Source organism: Ceratotherium simum, chromosome 4 (assembly GCF_057802395.1).
Source record: "Ceratotherium simum simum isolate JZ-2026a chromosome 4, ASM5780239v1, whole genome shotgun sequence".
Lineage (NCBI taxonomy): Eukaryota > Metazoa > Chordata > Mammalia > Perissodactyla > Rhinocerotidae > Ceratotherium > Ceratotherium simum.
The window spans coordinates 50,507,393-50,529,039 of NC_141903.1; the positions used below are offsets into that span (position 1 = coordinate 50,507,393).

Here is a 21,647-nt window from a genome sequence, read left to right on the forward strand (position 1 = left end):
TTATATTTAAAATTATAAATTGCAAAAAAATTATTTAGCTAAGCTTAATATGTGTATTACTGAATAACAAATACATGTTTTATTATGTAAATATTTTTACTATTTGTTCATATTGTTTTTGACAAGTGGTTCTCAGTATTTAATGAGTCTGGAAGGGAAAAAAAGCCACCATCAGTAGGTTAGCCTATCCTTAGTTTTTGAGATGTAAAGTCATTGTTGGACACAGCTTCAAGGAAAATATTTATAAATTCAACATTTGTAACTACCTATTATGGAAAGACATTTCAAAACCAAATGTGATTGCTGACAAAGGATATGGGTGGACTGTTGTGTAGATGGAGATGGCACAACTGGTAAATAAGAAGTGGGCTGTCAGCACAACTTGTGTGTACATCTACATTTAAGGCCAGAAGGCTCAGCGGTGGACATTATGTGATATATCTGAAGATTACCTAATTTTACCCTAAAGGCAAGAGGAAAGATTTTATTTAGTTTTCTTTAAAAATAACATGCTTAAAATTAGTATTCTGTGATTATTATTCTATTTGTTATTCACTGGAGACATCTGCATAAGTGATGACCACAAATGTTCTTTCTTTAAAAGCACCAGCACACATCTGATTACACTAATTCAAGTTTCCATTTAAGTAGATATTCATGCTTTCCAAGTAAGATTTTTTTTTCCTTAGGATTTTAGGGAGGGTTAGTCAGTCTTTCTTGGCTTCCATCCTGGTCCCCAAACCCACACCTCTTTTCACAATGCAGTGGGCATGTAGGGTTGCAGGCTGCTCCTTAACTATGGAGGCAAATCAATAGCAGCTGAATGCCATCTGCTTCGGGCCGCAGAACAGAACCCAAGTGTAAGCCATGCATCTTCCCTTATTGAAAGGTTATTTTATGCAAGTAAACAATTCATCGTCTTCTTGCACGCTTGATGCTCATTTACCACTTTGATCAATAAAATATGCAAAACAACAAAAAAATTGAATCCTAAGAGTAGTTCTGATGCCAGCGTGATAGTTAATCAATACCCGGCCTCTGTGCACTAGGGCAAGCGATGGGGGTACTGCTATTGTAACCTGTGAAATCCAGAGTGGTCGACGTGGCTCCTTCAGAAAAGACCATTTTTAGAAGGAAGATACATTATGTTTACCCTATAGATTAAATAGGAGAACACATTCTCATTGGATTAAATCAAAACACTAACATCAACAGGCTTGAATGTTACTGATTCAAGCCAGTACTTCTCAAAGCTTAAGAAAAAGAAATTTTGGTTTATATGCCTTATAGAATCTCAGAGACAAATATCGGGTGACATCACTGATATGGACCTCTGGACAGCAACCCTTTCGGCTCTTTCTAAGCTCTGTCTTATTAAGTCTTGGTTTTCAATGTATTCACGTTTCAGGTGAACTCAGTTTTTCTTCTAAAAACAAACTGCTGTGGGAATTTCTTGTGCACGGCGTTTCTTTTAGTCATACCACAAGCTGCCTTACTATATTAAACCTCTTGACAATTGATTCAGGCAGAACACTTTTCTCTCAACAAAGAAAACTGTATCATCTCACAGATGCTACAGCAGAAAAGTGCTCAATTCAAGACTGTTTCCTAGCAAAATAAAAAGCACTAAACAACCAGGATTTTTTTTTTTTTCATTTTAACTAGATCTTTCCAGCTAAATTGTGACTTTTAGCATAGCACAGGAATAAAAAAAATAAGATAAATTAGATATCATTCTAATGATAGTCTAAAAGTCTGAAAGTCTAAAAAGCAGTTTAATAGAAAGAAAAACATCGCCATGTGAAATTGCCCGAGAAGATGGCTTTTCTTTTCGCACGTTTTCAAATTTTCTATATATTATACAAGTGACAAGAATTATCTATTAAATGCTCTTTAGTTTTCCAGATAACTGTTAGGACACAGTTTAAAAACCTAACTGTTTTTCTCCTTACCCTGATCTACTGAATTTATCACACCTACACACCTCTCTGATCATTAGACATAATTTGTGTTATCCAATAAACATATTTTGTCCTATTTTTTCATATGAATATCTAAGTGCACTGTTAAAGAGCTAAATGACATACGGGGAAAAGTAGTAATGCTGTTTAATATGTAGAAGGAAGGAAAATGAATAAATATTTAAAGTCTTAATGGGATATCTTTAGTGTGAAGGAAAAAAAGACAATGAAAAATCCTACCAAGTTTCTATCAATACATGTTTGTAGTCATTTCACATCAAAGATGATTACAAATACTTTTCTTCACAAAGTATTTAGCTGAGACTAAAATCTCCCCAAAGTTCTCCATTATGACACAAGCTAAATTATATACCATTGATTGTGGGAAGTAATTTCCTTGTGATATTCTAAGCTTCATACCATAGAACTCTCTATTTCTAGCTATTATTTTAAAATCATCATTCTAGAACTGCACCTAATTCACCTACTCAGATTTTAAAAAACACTACATATACATTACAATTTAAATATTTAAGTCAAATAACTGTGATGAAATTAATAACAACAGTATGACTACAAAAGTGCAGTAGCTTTGAGTCAATGACCCAACCAGCGGCAAGGGTATAATTTAAAGGCAGAAATTTCCAGTGCATGCACCGTTAGCCACAGTGAACCTGTTACTGCTCTAAAGGGAATTGTTTGCCTCTTATTAGATTTTCTACAGCACAGCCATAAGTGATAAATGTACTGCTGTACTCACTGTCAAGTTAATCAATGCTGCCAAAGTTTTGTTGACCTAACAGTAATCCATAAAGTGAGCAGCATTTTCTCCATCCCTATGACATCTCAGTCCACAGAAGGGCTACGAATCCTAAAGCAGCTTCACATGAGAAAGAGTTGGGGGGGGGGGGAGTTTGCTGCGAGAGAGGTAGCAAACCTCTTATCTAATTGATAAGACAGACAGATTGGGTGATTTTCAAAGTTAGCAGGTACTACGGGTCCCCTATCCTGATAAAAAAGCATTTAAGATCACAAACACACAAAAAAATTCAATTTTGATGTTTAAAATCCTAATAAATGAACAACTCTCCTAATGAAAGACGATTCCTTCCACAACCCCCCTGTCACCTCAAAGCAAAACGAATAAACAAATAATAAAACACCCAAACCTTCAAGAATCTCAAAGCCAAACAGCCATTTCTAGTGCACGGTCTATGCTTGTCTACAGTTCAGCGCACTGATCAAATCCAGTGCAGGGCTCCAGTAATAAGAATGGTAATGTGGACAAGAAAAAAGCCCCAAATTTTGCTTCACTGTAAATCAGAGCACTTGCAAGACAGGACCATTAGAAATGAGAGAAGAAAGGAAACAACAGGAGAGGAAATGCTGCTGTGCAAACAAGCCACGGCCACGCTTTCACAAGCAATTATAGACATATGAAATATGAATCGCAATTGATTTTTCTTCCTGGGGTCACTATGCTCCATGTTTTACGCACTCTAGGCATTTATTTGGGCAGCAAACTGACAAGTTTTGTAAAATGACCTGAGCGGTGTAATCTTCGCTCAGTCATGGGGACTTCATTGTGGCTTCTCATCCTTGACACTTGTCCCTCCCCAAAACTTACTGGCGAGGGATTCCTTGATAAAGACATGGAACAATGCAATTACCAGCATAAGGGCTGGCAGAACCTGACCAGGGGATGCTTAGCAACCTTTTGTGTGCCAATAAAAAATAAATAGCATCAATCTGGAAGAGGGACTGTCATCCTTATACCTCTACAGCAAATGTTCTTATTTGGCTAGTGATAATACAGGAGGATCATTAAACTCATCTGATTTGTCATGCCAATAAGAAGAATAACAAAAGAAAGTTGTGGTTATGAGAATAAATAATACAGATTTCTTATACTTAAATAAGGCTTTTTAAAACTTCAACCATAAAAAGATAAGATCTTCTATTTGCCTGTTTTCCATAACTCTGACCGATTACGAGATTTTCCTGTATTTTGGTCTTTACAGAGCTCTAAATTGCAAATGTTACTAATCATAAGATAAAGTATTGTTTAAAAAAACTTTTGTCTCTGGAGAACTTCTCATTTCTTTCTGTATCCGTCCATAGGTCTTGGACATCTTTCCGTATCAGTATATACAGAGTTTATTCTGTTTATTTCATAAATATTTGGTTTTAATGACTGCTTTTGTGGAAAACAATATCTCACAAAGACAAATAGATCCAACAGCTGTACTTACTAAATCATAATACTAATTTTTACAGTTCTATCCTCCAATAACACAAAGACTTTTTAATGAGATTTGGCCAGGAAATTCCCTTCTTTCTTGATGTCATACAGTTGTTCTAACAGAACAACTGGAAAATGTTGTCTTTAGAAAAATTTGGGTCCAAGACCCACTGAAACTCTTCTTGTGAAGGATTTTTGAACAGGCTAGAAAATTCTGTTTCCAAGTTTTAAGGGAGGGTGAGAGAATTTTAGGTTACACACATTAATTCTGGCAATGAAGTCTCATAATGACAGAAACTTCTTCACAATGTTCTCTCAGAGGCTGTGTTCTTTCAAAAGCCACTTGCTGTCCCACTTGGTGTTCCAAGGGCCTTTAGTCTGAGGGGCCAAGTTAAGTAAGGGTGCAAAGAACTCGCAGGAGTTGGAGCAGCGCCGGCCCCGGAGCTGCCATCTTCCTGCTGCTCACTATGCACTGGGCTAGCATTTTCTAGTTTTGTCTTCAATCTGTGGTTTCTTTGCAGGACTCCTCTTAAGCCACTTGTGCCTTCTGTGAGCTTTAGTTAAAAGCAGATAATATAACCTATAAAGTCACCTCATCAGGCACTGCCAACTGCAATAGGCTGTAATGAACAGACAAGCAAGGGTACCAGTCAGGCTCCTGGTGTGGACCCCAGGCTGTCTGACATTTGGACTCATGAAAGGGCGGGTGTCAGTCTGAACAGCAATATTAACAAAGCTCAATTCACTTCTTTATCAGATAAAAAATAAATATAATTGAAAGTTTCATGACTGCTTCCTGCACCCCCGTGGGTCATCGTGCACACTCCACCTTGGAGACCTGTTGGGAGAGGGCTGCATGTGCTGTCTCCCTCAGGGACAAGATTCCTACACTGTTCTCTTCAAATCACCTCCCTTGACCAGCAGCTTCCTAAAAAAGTTCAAACTGATTTGCCTGCTGGTTGCTACCAATTTGTCTCCCGAGGAAAACAGAGGTACGTTACAGATAGGCTTATGCAAATCATCCTATACAAAATGGTCCATATTTAGGCAGACTGACTTCAAATACCAGATGATGCTGTTGACCTAGGATGGTGGTAAGGACTATGAAATAATAAATATAAAGCACCATGCAGAGTATCTGGCCCAGAATGAGTCCTTAAAAGATGTTTATTTTATGAAATAATGAATAAGTGAGTGAATGGATAAAAGCTTTCATCAGAACTTCCTAGTGACAATACTCTGCATTGCTTTAAAAATTTCTGCCTTGTATGGTCCCCAACAGCATCTTAAATTAGTCATGGTTTTAGCTGAATTGGTGAGATGGTTCCTGAAAAAATATTTTCTAATTTAATTTTCACGGCTAAATAATTAAGATTAGGCATTAATCTCCATGGCTCCTTGCAGTCCAAAGAATATTCAGGGATTTGGAAAAAATGAGGACAAAATATACATGCCAAATATGGCCTGGATTTGAGGAAAAAATGATAGCTACTCTTTATTGTATACCTATTCTATATCGGAAACTGGATGATGCTTCGTGTATATTAGCTCATGTAGTTCTCATTAGCAACTCTATGAGGTATATCTTTCTATCCCCCTTTACAGAAAAGATGACTAGTGCTCAGAGAGGTTAATTAACTACCCTAGCTTAGACAGCAGTGAGTGGAGCTTCAGGACTCCAAATACACTCTTCCATTCCAGCCCTCTGCTGTTGCTCGTCCACCACAATCTGCCACCCACCTATAAGTCCAGGGGTCAACTATAGCCTGAGGGCCAAATATGGCTCGCTGCCTGCTTTTATAAATAAAGTTTTATTGGAACACCTCTCCTTTATTTCCGTATTTCTAAGACCTCTCCTTTATTTCCGTATTGTCTAACGCAGCTTTCGCACTACAATGGCAGAGTAGCTATGATAGAGACCATATGACCCACATAGCCTAAAATATTTATAGCTGGTCTTCTACAGAAACATTTTGCCGACTCCTGCCCAATACAGACACTCTTGTGTTTACAACTCTATCCCTTCCTGTCAGAGAGACAAGACACATTTCTCTTTTCATTCACTTTCTCCTTTCCAAATTCAAGGGTCAATTTTGATTTAGAACATATCAAAAGTGCTTCTCACATAACTTGAGATTTCAGAAAACAAATGGTTTTTGGTACTAATAATCATAAGCAATACGATAACATCTCATCAATTTCCTTTTTCGATCGGCCACAGTTACCATGCCAAAAATTGCCCAAAATCATTAAAAATGTTGGTTTACATTATCTATTTTAAGGAATATAGAACTAATTGCTCTCAATTAATCTGCTCCACTCTTTGGTCACTTATTTATCAGATTGGGAAAGATAGATTTAATAGTGCTTGCTCGAAACAGGTTCTTTAATTGGAAACATCACAGCATATAGCTCACTTTGTACTCCAGCAATTAAGACCAATTTGGAAAAGTGTTGTTGATTTTTTTTTTTACACCATTGTCTCCTTGATTAGATTTCCGAAGATCCACACAAAACAAAACAAATGACAATACCAGCTAGCACTATTGGTACAAATAAAAGCCCAACAGCCAGATTACTTACTATGAGAAATGTGAGCCATCCTCATCCATTTCGTCAGTGTCTTACATTTATTTCCCCGTATCCTTGTCTCTTACGTGGGTAAGTGGCAATACCTCTTATAAAAGGCATCAGTTTGAACCTAGCTTTACACAATTATCTTTTCTCCAAATAAGCCAAATCAACAGAAGAAATTATTTTTCTTGATTAAGCACCCACATTTCTCTTGGGAGCGAACAAAACAAACAATTAATCTTTCCTTATTTGTTCTCAGAAGTCCCTGCCTCCTTAAACGCAGGCTATCCAGGTACCTGTGGCAGCCAGTCGGCAGCAATTAGGCCTGAGCAGAAAATGAATGGACTCCAGGCTGAGGGCCTAATCTGCTGAGAGTCTGTGCGAGAGGGCAAGGTTATACCAGGAAAATTCCCTTGTTGTCGGAACACTGTTCAAAATTACTACCTGACTTCAGCATAATTAACCAGGCTTGGGAATTTATATGAACTAAGTAATTGGAAAGAATTAGCAAGAGATATGTACATTAATCTTTACCAGTTACACGGTGTTTAATGAAATTAAGGGTCTTGTGTTCATTCTTGCCTTGCTTAGTTTGCACACTTTCTACTGCACCTGTAGAACAAGGGGAATATGCCATATGAAAATGGAAAAGAAAAAAAAAACCTCTAAGGGGAAAACTAGAAACAATCCAAAAACTCAAGAGTAGGCTCTTAGTTAAATAAATTATAATGCATCCATAGGATAGGGTAGAATATTAGGCAGCCTTTATTAAAATTGTTTTAAAAAAGAATCTTGATCTATTGGAGATACATACTGAACTATTCATAGACAGAAATATGGTATCTGGGAGTTTTTTAAAAAATAATATGGGATGGTGGGGTAAGTGTGGAAATACAGCTGAGATAAGATTGCCCTTGAGTTGATAATTGCTGAAGCTAGATAATGGGTATCTGAGATTTTATTATATTATTCTGTTTACTTTTTATATGTTGAGAATTTCCATAATAAAAAAATTAAGACATTTTTAAAAACCTTGTCTTAGAGGAATATTTAACACATGGTAAATGTTTGTGATATGTTTTTAAATTAAAAGAGTTTATAACGGTATGGAGATTCCTCAAAGAATTAAAAATAGAGATGCCCTATGATCCAGCTATCCCACTACTGGGAATCTATCCAACGAACCTGAAATCAACAATCGAAAGAGGCTTATGCACCCTTATGTTCACTGCAGCATTATTCACTATAGCCAAGAAGTGGGAGCAACCTAAGTGTCCCTCGACTGACGATTGGAGCAAGAAGATGCGATATATATATACAATGGAATACTACTCAGCCATAAAAAAAGACAAAATCGTCCCAATTGCAACAACATGGACAGACCTGGAGGGTATTATGGTAAGTGAGGTAAGCCAGAAAGAGAAAGACAAACACTGTATGATCTCACTCATATGTGGAATATAAACCAACACATGGACAGAGAAAACTGTATTGTGGTTAGCAGGGACAGTGGGGGTGGAGGGTGGGCACAAGGGGTGAAGGGAGACATATATATGGTGATGGACAAACAAAAATGTACAACCCAAAATTTCACAATGTTATAAACTATTAAAACATCAATTAAAAAAAAGTAAAAAATAATGGATGAAAATAATTTTAATATTTTATTTAACTCAAACATTAAAAATATTATAATTTCAGCAGGTAATCAACAAAAAGTTTATTGATGAGAAAAAAAGAGTTTATAAAGCATATAGATGACATAACAGATATTTTAAAATATACGATTTAAAATATGCATAGGAAAAAAGACAAAGGAAGCACATCATAACTTTGAGATGTCTAAGTCAAGGTTTCTCAAGGAAAGAAGGAGAGAACTCTTGATGTCCGTGAGGAAATACACTATTTATATCAGAAAATAAATGACTCTGGAATAGATATGTAGTGATCTTCCCTGATTAAACTAGAGTCATCAAGCTAAAAGCGAACTTCACTACAAAAGCCAGTTCTTTAAAACTCATGAGTCCATCACACACAAATCTGATAAAATACAAACCAAAAGCATCTCCAGAATAATTTGGGCTTCCTAAAATCTTCTCTGAATGGAAAACTGCAGTACTGAAGAGAAATTCAAGCCCACAACAGCCACCCTAAAGGAACTGATATTCACAGAAATGTAATGCTAGCTCAAGTTTTTATCAGATAAAATCATCTAATTTTTAAGATAAGTTTGAATGTGAAGAAAAAGTAGTATGCGGTCTATCTTTCTCTCCATATACATGAAATTGCATCACTGACTACTTGTTTCTAGAAGAGGTTTTGACTCGGCTTTCCAGAAATGAGCACAGGTCTGTGTGTTAGCCACACACATCTCACCAGTCCTCTTTCTAGAAATAGCTTGCAGCCATGAGCCCTGTCAACAAGCACAGTCACCTCCAGAAGAGGATTTAACCCCAAACATTCATCTTATTAACAGAGGGCTCTAGTTTAGGGCATTGGACCTTAGCTAATGACTATTGACAGTATTTTCTTTTTAATCAGTACAGACTGCCAAACTAGGTGATCAACATTTGATAATTCATATGTTTAAAACTCCCAAAGTTTTAAGCCTGATCAAAGCTTTAGGGCTACGGTGCACTGGAGTGCATATGTCTATTCCATTCCCTTCTTTGACATAGATTCCTCTCCATGAAATCATAAACATTTTTGAGGTTCCTAAAGCCTTTCGAATTGCTATTACTGATCTCACCTCCACTGACCTGTATTATCTCTGAAAGCTCATTATCATAGTTCTGTAGGTCAGGCTTCCACCAGGCTCATCCAGCCAAGGTGAGCAAGAATGCACTGTCTGAATTTAGAAATACTGATTTAATGTATTTCCTTGAAAGGAAAGTGTATTGTTTTCTTAAAAAAAAATAACATCTAGTTTCAGAAATTTAAAAATTTGTTCTGCACTAAAGATTATTTTAAATGAAGTATACATCATTTTGAGAGCAATAGGAAGCAGGCAAATCACTGAGAAAAATAAAATGCATTTGAAATTAAGCAGCGCAATTCTCTATAATTAAAATGCAAATCTTTAAAATATATAATAAGAAATATTATACAATGTCCTTGTATGATATTTTTTACAAGGAAGAAATTATTTATCTGTCCTAAGTAATTATTTGTAATCTTCATAAAGTGTTCTCAGTTTAGCACAAAAAAAGTCTTATAGAACTATCACAAAACCTAAGAATCTACAGGTCATTGCCTATAAAAACTAAATTTAGAAAACAGAGACTTCTAAAGTTTTTTCTTCTTCATATTTTATCAATTATTTCACCAATTATGATGAAAAACTTGTCTGTGAAATTCTGGATAAGTGGTTAGGGTTTTCCTGTATGAAAATCCAAGCACTGAAACAAGGTTATGGGATTTCCAATCAGGCACAACAGAAACATGTATGCACAATAGAATCGGAAAACACTTGCTAGCAATGATGGATTTAAGTTATTAACAGATCAAAAAGAGATGGATGGCGGTTTGCTTTTCTTAATCTACATCATCATCTAGATCTATTTAAAGATATGTGGCGCACTAACAAACTTGGTTACGGTTTCGATAAAATCAGTAAAAATAATCTGCCCCCGTTACACTGAGTCTGTATCGATCAATAAAATCACTTGTACAAGGAAAGTACTGTTTAGTACTGACAATCCCAGCCATTAATATTATTTAACACAATGTTCACAATTTTTAACGAGAACAAAGAACAGTTTGTCTCATGTTATAAGCAGGACTGTCATAGATAGTTACTTCTATAGGCTTCTACGGTGATTTTACAAAGTTCAAACTCTGCATTCCTCTTTCACCAATGCACCTCCCTACCCCAATACATAAGGTCTTGTTCTTTACTTCAGTTGCAGTTTAAAGGCAGTCCTTTGCAAGAAGCAAAGCTGCCATTACATCACTTCTTAATCTGTGAATTAAACTCAGAATTCCTAAGGACCTGAGCTGCAGGAAATAGGGCGGTATTCAAGACAGCATGGGGATTCCAGGCAGCATTCCCAGTTTACTCAGCTTCATCAGTGCCTTTACCTTGTCGGGAGTGGGTGAAAAGAGAAATGTTCAATTACTCCTCAGCCAGAGCTGGATGGTTAGGAACAAATATATGTATATGACTTAAAACCACGAAAACGGAAGGTGGAGAAAAAGAAAGGATAAAGATATTTTACATGAGAAACTTTTTAACTTCATAAACATCTATGATTATATGAATGATAAGAACAGTGAGAAAACTCCTTTAAGAAGTAAAACTAACTTAGAGATAATTATAATTCTAAGATCTTAAATAGAAACCGGTCTAAACTTAACCTTCACAATTTTGACTACTCCCAGTCTCAGCAGTTCATAATATGTAGTGGTCTGTAATTTTGCTGAGAGCAAGAGGGAGCCCTTCTCTGGTAAGTGAACCATGAAACATTAAAGACCTGAATCTCAGTTCAGTTTAATTTAGTCTGCTCTTCTCAGCTCAATTATGCCTACCCTACAATTCTCATGGAGTGATTAAAAAAAAAAAAGTGGGGGGTCTGCACAGGACTTGGAGAAAAGGTCCCCCAAAAGAATATTAATTGCTGGTACTCTTTAAAGAAGTGAAGAAAAGATAAAAATACACATCTAAAAAATGGCTCTTGGCCACAAAATAAGACATTTTAGGCAATGCAAGAATAAAATGTCAAATTGATAATTGGTTTACAATCATGAAAAGTAAGCCCATGAGTACAGTTAGTGTGGAAGTAAGAAAATGTGGTTCACAAAACGGTTTAAGGGCATTTTCCAACTAGTACAGAAACTGCTTATCAAATGAAAGAGAACACTTCTGAGAAAACAACACAGTGGCACCAGACACATCTGCCTGACACTTCATGACCACGTGATTCTGGAGGTAACTGGGACCTTGTTCAAGCACTATCATGTGGCAACAGGTGATGAGGCAGCAGAGCAGCTGTTTACCCAACAATTTCAAAATAAAACAGAAGCAGTTTCCACTACATAATGGGGAAGGGGACCAAGTTGCTACAGAATCTTCAGGAGAGTAAAGAAGCTCATGGAAGAGAAAGGTAACAGGCTAGAAAGTATGCCCAGTGGAAGTAGGAGGGCAGCCTACTTTGGAAGAAAATGTCTTAAGCATGGGGGCTAGTCGAAAAGGGTCAAAGACAGACACAGAGACTCTATTATTCTATGAACCCCATGACATTAAGCCTACATACGGGCTGTGTAATAAAGAAAACATCTTTACGTCATGACGCAATCTCTTTTGGGACCATCTTGTGGGAATGTTAAAGGTCTATTTTACGCCACACATGTAGAAAGTACAACAGGTTGCATTTTATAAAGGTGTGTATGCTCCAGTTTGGCCTGAGTTGAAATGCACTCTAAGTATGACCAGTCACTTGCTGCCACAGATGGATCCTACCAGAGGTTCCTGCATAACCACATTCCTACCCCTGAATGAATAGGATATGAAATCTATTTGGTTTGGGAAGCAAACAAATAAAAATCTTCTAGTCAGTAAAACAGTTAAACTTGTTTTCCAAATCTCTCCATGTTTGAAGAATGTTTTATAGGAAAATATGCATGTTATTGCTCAGAGAAGTCTCCAGTGCAGACACTGGTAGTATCTGCCTAACCACGAAGACTGCTTTAGCATTGAAACACTCACTAGGGCTCAGATTTTATGGGAAAGGAATCCTTAAGATCCTAAAAATTGCATAAGACATTTTTAAAAATGCATCACTAAGGTGTTAAAAACATAAAAATTCTGCAGCAGCCTTAAATTGAATATAAGCAGAAATCCTGATAAATAAGCAAGCACCAAAGCTGGCTCTGTCCCATGGGCAAGTCGTGAACCCTGTAACTTTGAGCATCTACTCTGGGGGCTGCATGGACAGAGGAAATGAAGATAAAGCCTAAGCTTTGCTCAAGGCAGGTGGGCGTGGGGGATCTAAAAGGCGAGCTCCAAATAAAACCGCTGAAGGATACATCCCCAGGGTAAGGGAGAATGAGAAATAAGGGGTTACAAAACCCTTTATAGGTTTGTAACCTAAATTAATGCCTTTCGTGTGGTCCCAAAAAACCTTCAAACTAAGAAGTCCCAGTTGATAGTGTTCCCAGGTGACTGGCAAAAGCAATAAAAATTCTCTCTGTGTAAATTCAGTTCAATCCTGGTCATAAAAAAAAATCCCAAAGATTTGTACTCAAAGGTACAAGGAAATTGACTACCCTGCTAAAAATACAAAAAAAAAAAAAAGCCCCAAATAAACAAAACACACACACACATACACTATGAGGAAACAAAGCATCATGAGCAAAACCCAGCAGAAACAACAGACAGTTAGCTGAGACCTATGAAGACAACAGTTATTATAATTATCAGACTCAGCATAAAAAATAGAATAGAAAATGGGGAAGGGGCAACATTTAAAGATATGATACCTGAGCACTTCCCAGAAACGTTGAAAGGTGCCTACATTCAGGTTCAGGAAGCACATGCAAAAAAGTACTCAAAAACATAAATTAAAAAATCTACACCTAGATACAGAATTACTATAGCAATAAAGTTCCATAGCAAAATGGAAGAACACAAAAGATAAAAAGAAAATCCTAAAAGAATCAGAGAAAAATGAGATTACTTTCAAAAGATAGAAAATTAAGCATTTCTAAGTATTTGCAAGAATTGATATTTTATGACTTTCTTTCTTACATGTCTTCCAAAAACAAAGAGAAAATTTATGTATTTTTAAAAAATAAAATCAAATTCCTTCTATTTTACGATTACCACATGGATCCACCGGATTATTTTTTAAAATAAACTATGGAATCCTAGTGATCTTACTTTTCCTATACCTTGCAACATTTTGTTATTTCGTGATCCTAAGCATCATTCTACTCATCAATTATTCCCAACTATGTTAAGAAAATACTAAAATAATAAGAAAATTGAAGATTGATGGAATCGTCTAGAAGGACAATGAAATAAATAATAATCATTACATCACTCTTTAGTTTACTTATTGTGTTGCCCACATTCTCTTCATCTTTCAAAGTCTAGAGATATCATCTTTATAAAGTTTTTTTAAAGTTTTCATTGAACACAGCTAAATATTCAGAAATTTTCCTTTTCCACCCAACATGATAAAGAAAAAAAACTGACAGAGGAAAGTGTTTTACAGTTATTAGAAGTCTCAGACAATGACAGCAGAGACAGACAGGAATATTCTAGACCACCACTGTCCGACAGAAGTATAATGTAAACCACATATAATCTTTGTAATAATTTTAAATATAAATTTAACTTTAAATTTTTTAGTAGCCAGATTAAAAAAGTAAAAAGAAACAAGTAAAAGTAATTTTAATAATACATTTTAACCCAATATACACAAAGTATTATTTCACATGCAATTATTATAAAAATTGAGATATTTTTACATTCCTTTTTGTACTAAGGATTTGAAATCTGTGTAAATTTTACATTTATAGAACATCTTGATTCAGACTAGCCACATTTCAAATGTTCATTAGCCACATATGCCTAGTGGCTTCCATACAGCAAAAGTGGTTATATAAGTAAAATCTCAGCTCATGAGACTTCAGATGATATTGTAGATAAATTTTCTCAAACTCAGAAATCAACGAGGAAAAGGGAAATGTGGTATTCTCTTGGAGCTGCTCATTCAACAAGAACTTTACCATACCTTATTTTGCATCAAGAACTTGGACCATCTCATTCTGCTAAAAGAACATGGAATGGTATTCTTTCACTTTTTATGATAGTTACGCACCAAGACTTATTTGACAAATGCTGTACTTGACAAAAGCATACACAAAAGTGACTGGAAGGAAATAGATAATGTAGAAATAAAAAAAATTCATTGATTTAGTCATTCTAGTTGGTGTTTGTAAACCTGAAAATAAAAATATTTTGAAAAGATATTATGCAATTATGCAAAGATATTAGCCACCTTCTCTTTCAACAAAACTATTAACAATCAAGGTTTTCCAAAGTATTGGATTTTAAGAATACATGTCCAAGAAAAAGAACTAGAAGTAATGATAAGCTAGAACCCATTAGAGATGTATTTAAAATCTGGAATCAGTACTTACAAAATGGTTTATGTTTCAGGTTCATGCATGGCATTGGTGACCAGTTAGGTACACTGTCCAAAGGATGCTGCCCATTTGAAAACCAAGAAAATATGAACTAAGACTTTGGGTTTGCCATGTTGAAATTCTGATCAAAATTATAATGAAGTTGTCCTTCACTATCTCTTTATTCTGCAAATTATTCATAAAATATCTTAAAATTACAAAAAACTAAAAATGGTCTGCTGGGTTCAGATGATAAATGGTGATGACCATTTTTCCTGGGAAACTGAGTTAATGCGTTCAAAGAGAAAAAACAGATGTTTGAAAATGTGAGCAAGAAACAAGGACTATTTAAAAAAAAAAACACCCAGCCAGATTAGAAAAACAAGCAAACGGAACTCTGAAAAACAAAAAAAGCTTAATATTAAAATTTGAAAGTCAGTGGACGGACTTCCACTTCCAGTAAGATTGAGTAGATCTATTTTTCCCTATTCCTCCCGCTAAGTAAAACCCCTAGATATCACATATAAAGCAAATATAAGAAGATTATGAGAGGTTGAGGGAAGAAAGGAGACCTGCCAGGACTCTGGGCATGACACAGCTGTGAGTTTTACCTTTCCTGGATTTTTTGTTTTGCTTCATATATCCTGACTTGGAGTAGAAAAATCCAGCAACCAGGAAATGCCAACAGATGCAGACAAATAAAACCCCAATAAAAGCCTTTTTCCTCTAGCAATAGGACCATAAAGAGACAGCTTAGCAAGACAGAAAACTTTTAAACACTAACCACTCTACTCCAGCCACCACTACAGAAGAAACTGTGGCCCCACCTCCACTCATGCCAGCAAACGCCTAGTGGGAAATCTAGATTTTCACTCTAGTGAGGTGGTAATGAAGCACCCAGTGCCAGGGTGGTATCAGAAAAGGCCAAGTACAGGGTCAGGACTTTCATCTCCACCAGCCAGGAATGTGCCCCCTCCCATGGGGTCAGTGGAGACATGGGGAGCTGGAACTCTCCTCCTCTCAGCAGTAATGAGGAGCACCCCCAGGTGTCAATGAAGGCCAAGTGGGGAATCTGGTCTTCTGCCTTCACCTGGTAGAGACAAGGTTGAGTCCCCCACCCACCACCTTTCCCTGACTGAGCAGTGTCAGAGAAAGCCACATAAAACAGAAGGTTTCAATAAGATCCAGAGTCTCACAACACGATGCAAAAATGTCTAGGATTCAACCAGAATCATTTATCATACCAAAACCCAGGAAGATCTCAAGCTGAATGAGAAAGACAATCAATAGATGCCAACACTGAGATGACAGAGATGTTAGAATTATCTGACAATGATTTTAAGGCAGCCACGACACAAATGTTTCAATAAGTAATTATGAGCCCATTTGTAAAAAAGAAAAAACAGTAAAACTCAACAAAGAAATATAGTCTCAGCAAAGAAATACTGCAACAAATGGAACAAGATATGCAAAATTCCTGTGAAAAATATTTGTCTAAAAATGATGCCAGCTGGCAATTTCATGTTTCTACTGAAGAATGGAGAGGGACCTGCCCTTAAACCAGCCTCAAATACAGCAATGACGCCATGACTAAACCTCAACCTTGCCCATTTGTTTTTTCTTTCTGGAAGATTATGGATCCTCATCGCCAACCAGCGATGAGGGTGTCTGTCCTTCTTTGTGCTCTGACTTTGGAGCCCCTTTTCTATCTAAAGGTTCATATCCTCCAGCTTGGGGAAATTTCCAACTGTTTTTCTTTTGATTATTCCCTTCCCTACTTTTGTATTTCCCCCTCTTCTTTCTTTCTGGGACTCCAGAAAGAAGTAGGACATTAGACCTGGATTGGTCCTCTATGTCTCTTGTCTTTTGTTGGAGAGTTTTTGTATCTGTACTTTATAGAACACTGTCCCAACTAGAGAGGGCATCTGTTGAATGCTTTCAACTGGATAACACAACTAATTCTCAGAACTCTTGTGTGTTCTCAGATTGTTTCTTCTACACAGTATCCTAGGATGTAACACCTTTGTGAAGTTCTCTAGATTTATTAAATCAATTTTAAGATCTATTTTTGTGTCCTGAATTATCTCTTTCCTGAAGAGGCACTGTTTTGTTCATCTTGGTCTTTTTGTTCATGCTACTTGTTTTCTTCAAATGCCTGGCGATCCTGGGTTATCAGATCTCACTGAAGAAAGTAGCCCTGCTGGCTTGGGTGGGTTTCCTCTGCTGGTATGTCAGTAGGAGCACTCGCCACAGGCCTCCTTCCAAGTGGAAAGACAGTATGGGTGGAGCATGCAGCCTCCTAGGCTTTTCCTTGGGGTAAGTGGGCGGGGAGGGGTTGTCAAATTGGGGGCCCTAATATCGACATTAGAAGCCTTAGCTCTCCTCAGTCATTCTCCTAACATTTTCTTGTATTGTTTTGTTTTTAAAAGAAAAGTCTTAAAAAAAATTTTTCCTGGTCATAAACATCAGGTTGCCTGTATTCTGTACAGAATCAGTGGCCTGGGCACCTGCCCATGAACACGCCCTGCATGGAGCCACCTGTTTCCAGTTTCACTGCTCACCTCAGCCTCTGCCTCACCTGCCGACGCTAAGTCCAGAAGCTCTCCAATACAGTGGTGGGCAGGCTGCCTCCAACCCCCACCGCAGGCTCTCATGGCTGAGCTCGGGCTGCTGCTTTTCGCTCTCCGTTGCATCAGTTCCACATGCTCCCAAAACACTCCATCTTCCAGAAAGTTGTTAAAAATTTTTCTTCCTAAGATGAGCCTCTCTTTTTCCCTGCCCATCCACTAATTAACTGTTGGGGTTTATTCCTTCTTAAGTTTCTATACTTTTATTTCAGTGGGTCTCAGGAAAGATGTGAAGTCATTTCAAACCAGGAGATAAAACTATTAAATAAACCATGTTTGATGGTCAAATCAGTTTGGGAAACCCCAATTAATTTATTCTAAAGATTTTTGCTTCTATGCAGATGACTTAACACAGAAAACAGATGTATACTCATAGTTTTCATAGGATTCTAAATATTCAAGATATAGATTTAAAAAAATCACCCATCTTATTGATCTATCAAGGGTAGACAGTCAAATTGTGATACTTTATGATTATAAGGTCTTTTCCTTTATATTATTATTATTATATACTTAAGTATATATTTCAAGGCTGAAAAATTTCTCTTGACTTAGAAAATCTACAGTGCATAATGAAAAGAGCCTACACTGGGAGTTAAGAAACTAAAATTCCAGTCTTATCTCTTTAACTAATATACTCTAGGAAGTGAGGTAAGTTTATTAACCTCACTAGACCTCAGTTTCTGCATCTCTAAAATAAAAGTGCAGCACGGGCCACCTTAGGAAATGTGGGTGTTGCATCCATGCATGGTCCAGAATGTACTAGTTGCTCCTTGGACAAGAGGAAGAGCTGTTTCCTCTGGCTCTCTCACGAGCTAATCTGCCTGTTTTATGGGGGGGGAAACTGAGGCCAGAGGGATGATCGTGACCATAATTGGAGGGCAGGAGGCAAGCCGGACTAGATAACGTCTAAGTTCCCTGTGAGCTTAAGATGCTATGGCTTTGGGGTACTAATACTTTCCCAGGTTTACAGGCCAGAACAGGGCCAGCCTATCCAGCTCATGCTGAGATGGGTCAGCTGCAGGATGGTGCCTGCTGAGAAGCACTAGTGGCACCTGCACCCTGGGGTTCAGGCTGGTTCTGAAGGTGAGTGGGATTCTAACTGTAGTTATACAGGTGAGTAGGAGGAACAGCAATAACTGTCTTACTTCTAAAGTGACTTAAACACCAAAAGTTATCAAGAAATGATACTTAAGCCAGAGTTTTCATTTCATTTGGGATTGATAAAGCATTCACACTCATCTTTGCAACTTCCATCTAGCTCCCACTGCCTGCAAATAGAATCAGGTGGAAAAGGGAGAAGAGAAAGCTCCCTTGAACTCCTCAGGGACTTAACGGACAACAAGCTGAATATTAAATACACAACAGGAAGCAAGCCCTCTCAGTCTTTCAACCACATCTTTCAAGCTCTATTTCTGAGAATAGAAAATTCTAAGCTCAATTTGAATGTCACTGTAAACTTCTCTCTGTGCCAGATGATTTTACCCGCATATTTATAACCAAAGTACAAACAACTTAAAATGTTTACACTGAGTAGTAATGGAAGTCATGTGTCAAATACAATGGGAGGAAAAAGAGTAAAGCTTTCTTCAGAACTAAAGCTTGAAGATATACAATAGCTGTGGAAAATCTGGCTTACAAATAAGAATGTACTGTCTACCTATTCCATTTAATTATAGAGAACGTGCATTTTTACCCTTTGCATATGATGTCTAAAGTCTCGTTTTTTGGTTTGGTTTTGCACTGCAACGTTGCCTAAAGCTCTGGAAGTCTCATACCTCCATACACAGAGTCTCAAGGAACAAAGCCACACGCTTTCCTGCCATTTGTGGTCCCCATTTCCCTCAATCTCCCACTTCCAGGGAGAGGCAGTGAAGGACCCATCCACCAAGTCCAAAAGCAGTAAACAGAGCCCTCCTCAGATGTTCTCAGGGCCTCCAGCATGTCAGCTTTCCTATTTGAGCACTGTGAAGGCCAGAAACTACAGGAGGCCAGGAACAGACTCCTGGCATCTTTCTACTAGGATAGACTCCTCTGAATTTATCACTAAGTACAAGCCTATGGTGACAGCTTCTCCTCAACTTCTAATCACCAGTGATTGAGGCACAACCAGCCAGAAAAGCTCTGTAGAGGAAACAGTATACTTGCTTCACAGCCATACAGTCCATAGCTGTTGCCTAAACAGACTCAACCTAAGGGTTAATGCTTCAAGGAGTTATGAAGATGTTAATGGAAGAACACAGTCATGGCTGCCGATTTCTTTGATGTAACATGTCTCAGACAGATAGACCATTATGGTAAATTCGTAACTCGCAGGTGAAGTCGAGCTCTTCGTTTTTTGAGAGCCAAGATCCACCCCCTCCCCTGCCAGCCATGCTCACCTCAGTCATTCTCTCGAGTCAGCCTCTCAAGTGGACTCAGGCGTCCCGGCTGAACACTAGGCTCCCCCCATCTCAGCACCTGCCCTGCACAGTGCTCTCGGATTAATGATGGCTACACTGAATATTCACCTGATGCCTCTACACCTTTTCATTTTAAAACTCAGAGAAGCTGACACTGCTCCATCCTTTCCTTTGCTTGTTCTTTCTGTCTTGTCTTACTTAGGTCGTTCTGCTTGCTCCTCTCAGCTGCAGCAAAGAGCATCCTAATGCACTCTTTTAAAAACATACCTTCTAATTTTCAAAGAGGTTGGCACTTCATCAGAGGCAATTTTTATACATTCCTTCTCAATTTGATTCCATGGATGTACTAGCCAGGCCCACAGAAAATTCCATTTCTCTCACTATCTCCTCAACACGCAAACCTAAAAGCTAGGAATGCTATGAAAAACCACCAAATCTTGGAGCAGAAAAAAAATGAAAACAAAGTAATTTATAGAGTTGAATAAAAAAATGGACAGACCCTCTCTACCTCAGTTTTTACCTTCATACTAAATTTTCACTTCCCTGAGCCACATCACCAATTTTAAATAGAAACTAAGTAAAGCTAAAAGAACCAACCAACAACATATTTACAACTTTTAACTTTATTTTAATCTAGAATGTCTGGTTGCTTGATATATTTTGCATCTCACCCATAAGTTCTGAGAAAAACATTAAGATGCATGATTATTTAAGCTATGTTACATTAATTGAGGATCTAAAGACATCTTACCTGTAAATATGTTTCCAAACCTTGCCGTCGTTGTTCCAAGACTTTTGGGACCCAGTTCCTAACATGTTTAGAAGGGATTTCTGGAGTTTTAATACATTTCTTAAGCTATAAAGAGAGAAACAGAAGATGTCTCTTAATTATAAAGATATTATTTGGGAGAAAAAGCCAATAAAAGAAAGTGAACACTGCTATCTCCAATAAAAAGCTAGATGACAACATAATTACACTGAAATTTTGTCAAAAAATTCTTTACTTAGCTGTCCTAAATGTTCAGCTTTCAGGATAAGAGCTTTGTGTTTTTGGTAATTGTTGTTACTGTTGTACATCATCTGGTATTTCAGATTGGAATTATTTTTTTCTGAAAAATTAAAAGTTCAGTAAATGAATTATAAAGGAAGTAAAGAAGTTTATAATTTCAAAAATCCATTAATATAATGAAATTTTGCTTGCATGAAGTACTTTTCTGATGAAAAATCTTTCTACATATTTTTTTCACACAAAAAAGCAAAACAAAATACAAGTGTTTATAAGCATCATCCTTGGAAATGCCATATGAACTAGACCACATCATTTGGAGAGTTTCTTGAAAGTTCTATAATAGAATGAACTAAAAAACAGGGAGACTGATCCTTCCAACATTCCTAAGAATTAGGTCCAAATTCCGTTCATGAAAACTGAATGATGGTTCTCAGCTAAGCCTTTCTGGGCAGCAGTTTTAAGAGACTATATAAAGAAAAATTCTATTGGAAGTTGAGTTAGAGCTGCCTGTGGTAGGTACATCCTACCACATCCACATCCTAAACCTGTGAATATTACCTTACATGGCAAGGAACTTTGCATATCTAATTAAATGAGAAGATTACAATGGAGAGATTATCCTGGATTGTCCAGGTGGCCTAAATGTAATCACAGGGATCCTTATAAGAGGGAGGCAGGAGGGTCAGAGTCAGAGAGGCAGTG

The 21,647-nt window shown here is 37.2% G+C and overlaps 1 protein-coding gene across 5 annotated transcripts in view; it reads right to left on the reverse strand.

Moving 5' to 3' along the window:
• Positions 1-21,647, reverse strand: part of SNX24 (sorting nexin 24) — a 139,184-nt gene that overhangs the window by 30,987 nt on the left and 86,550 nt on the right. For all 5 annotated transcript variants that reach the window (XM_087429892.1, XM_087429894.1, XM_087429895.1 and 2 more), the window contains one exon: positions 20,688-20,792. In XM_087429892.1, coding sequence (XP_087286018.1) covers positions 20,688-20,792 — 105 coding nt within the window. The remainder of the gene's footprint in view (positions 1-20,687; positions 20,793-21,647) is intronic.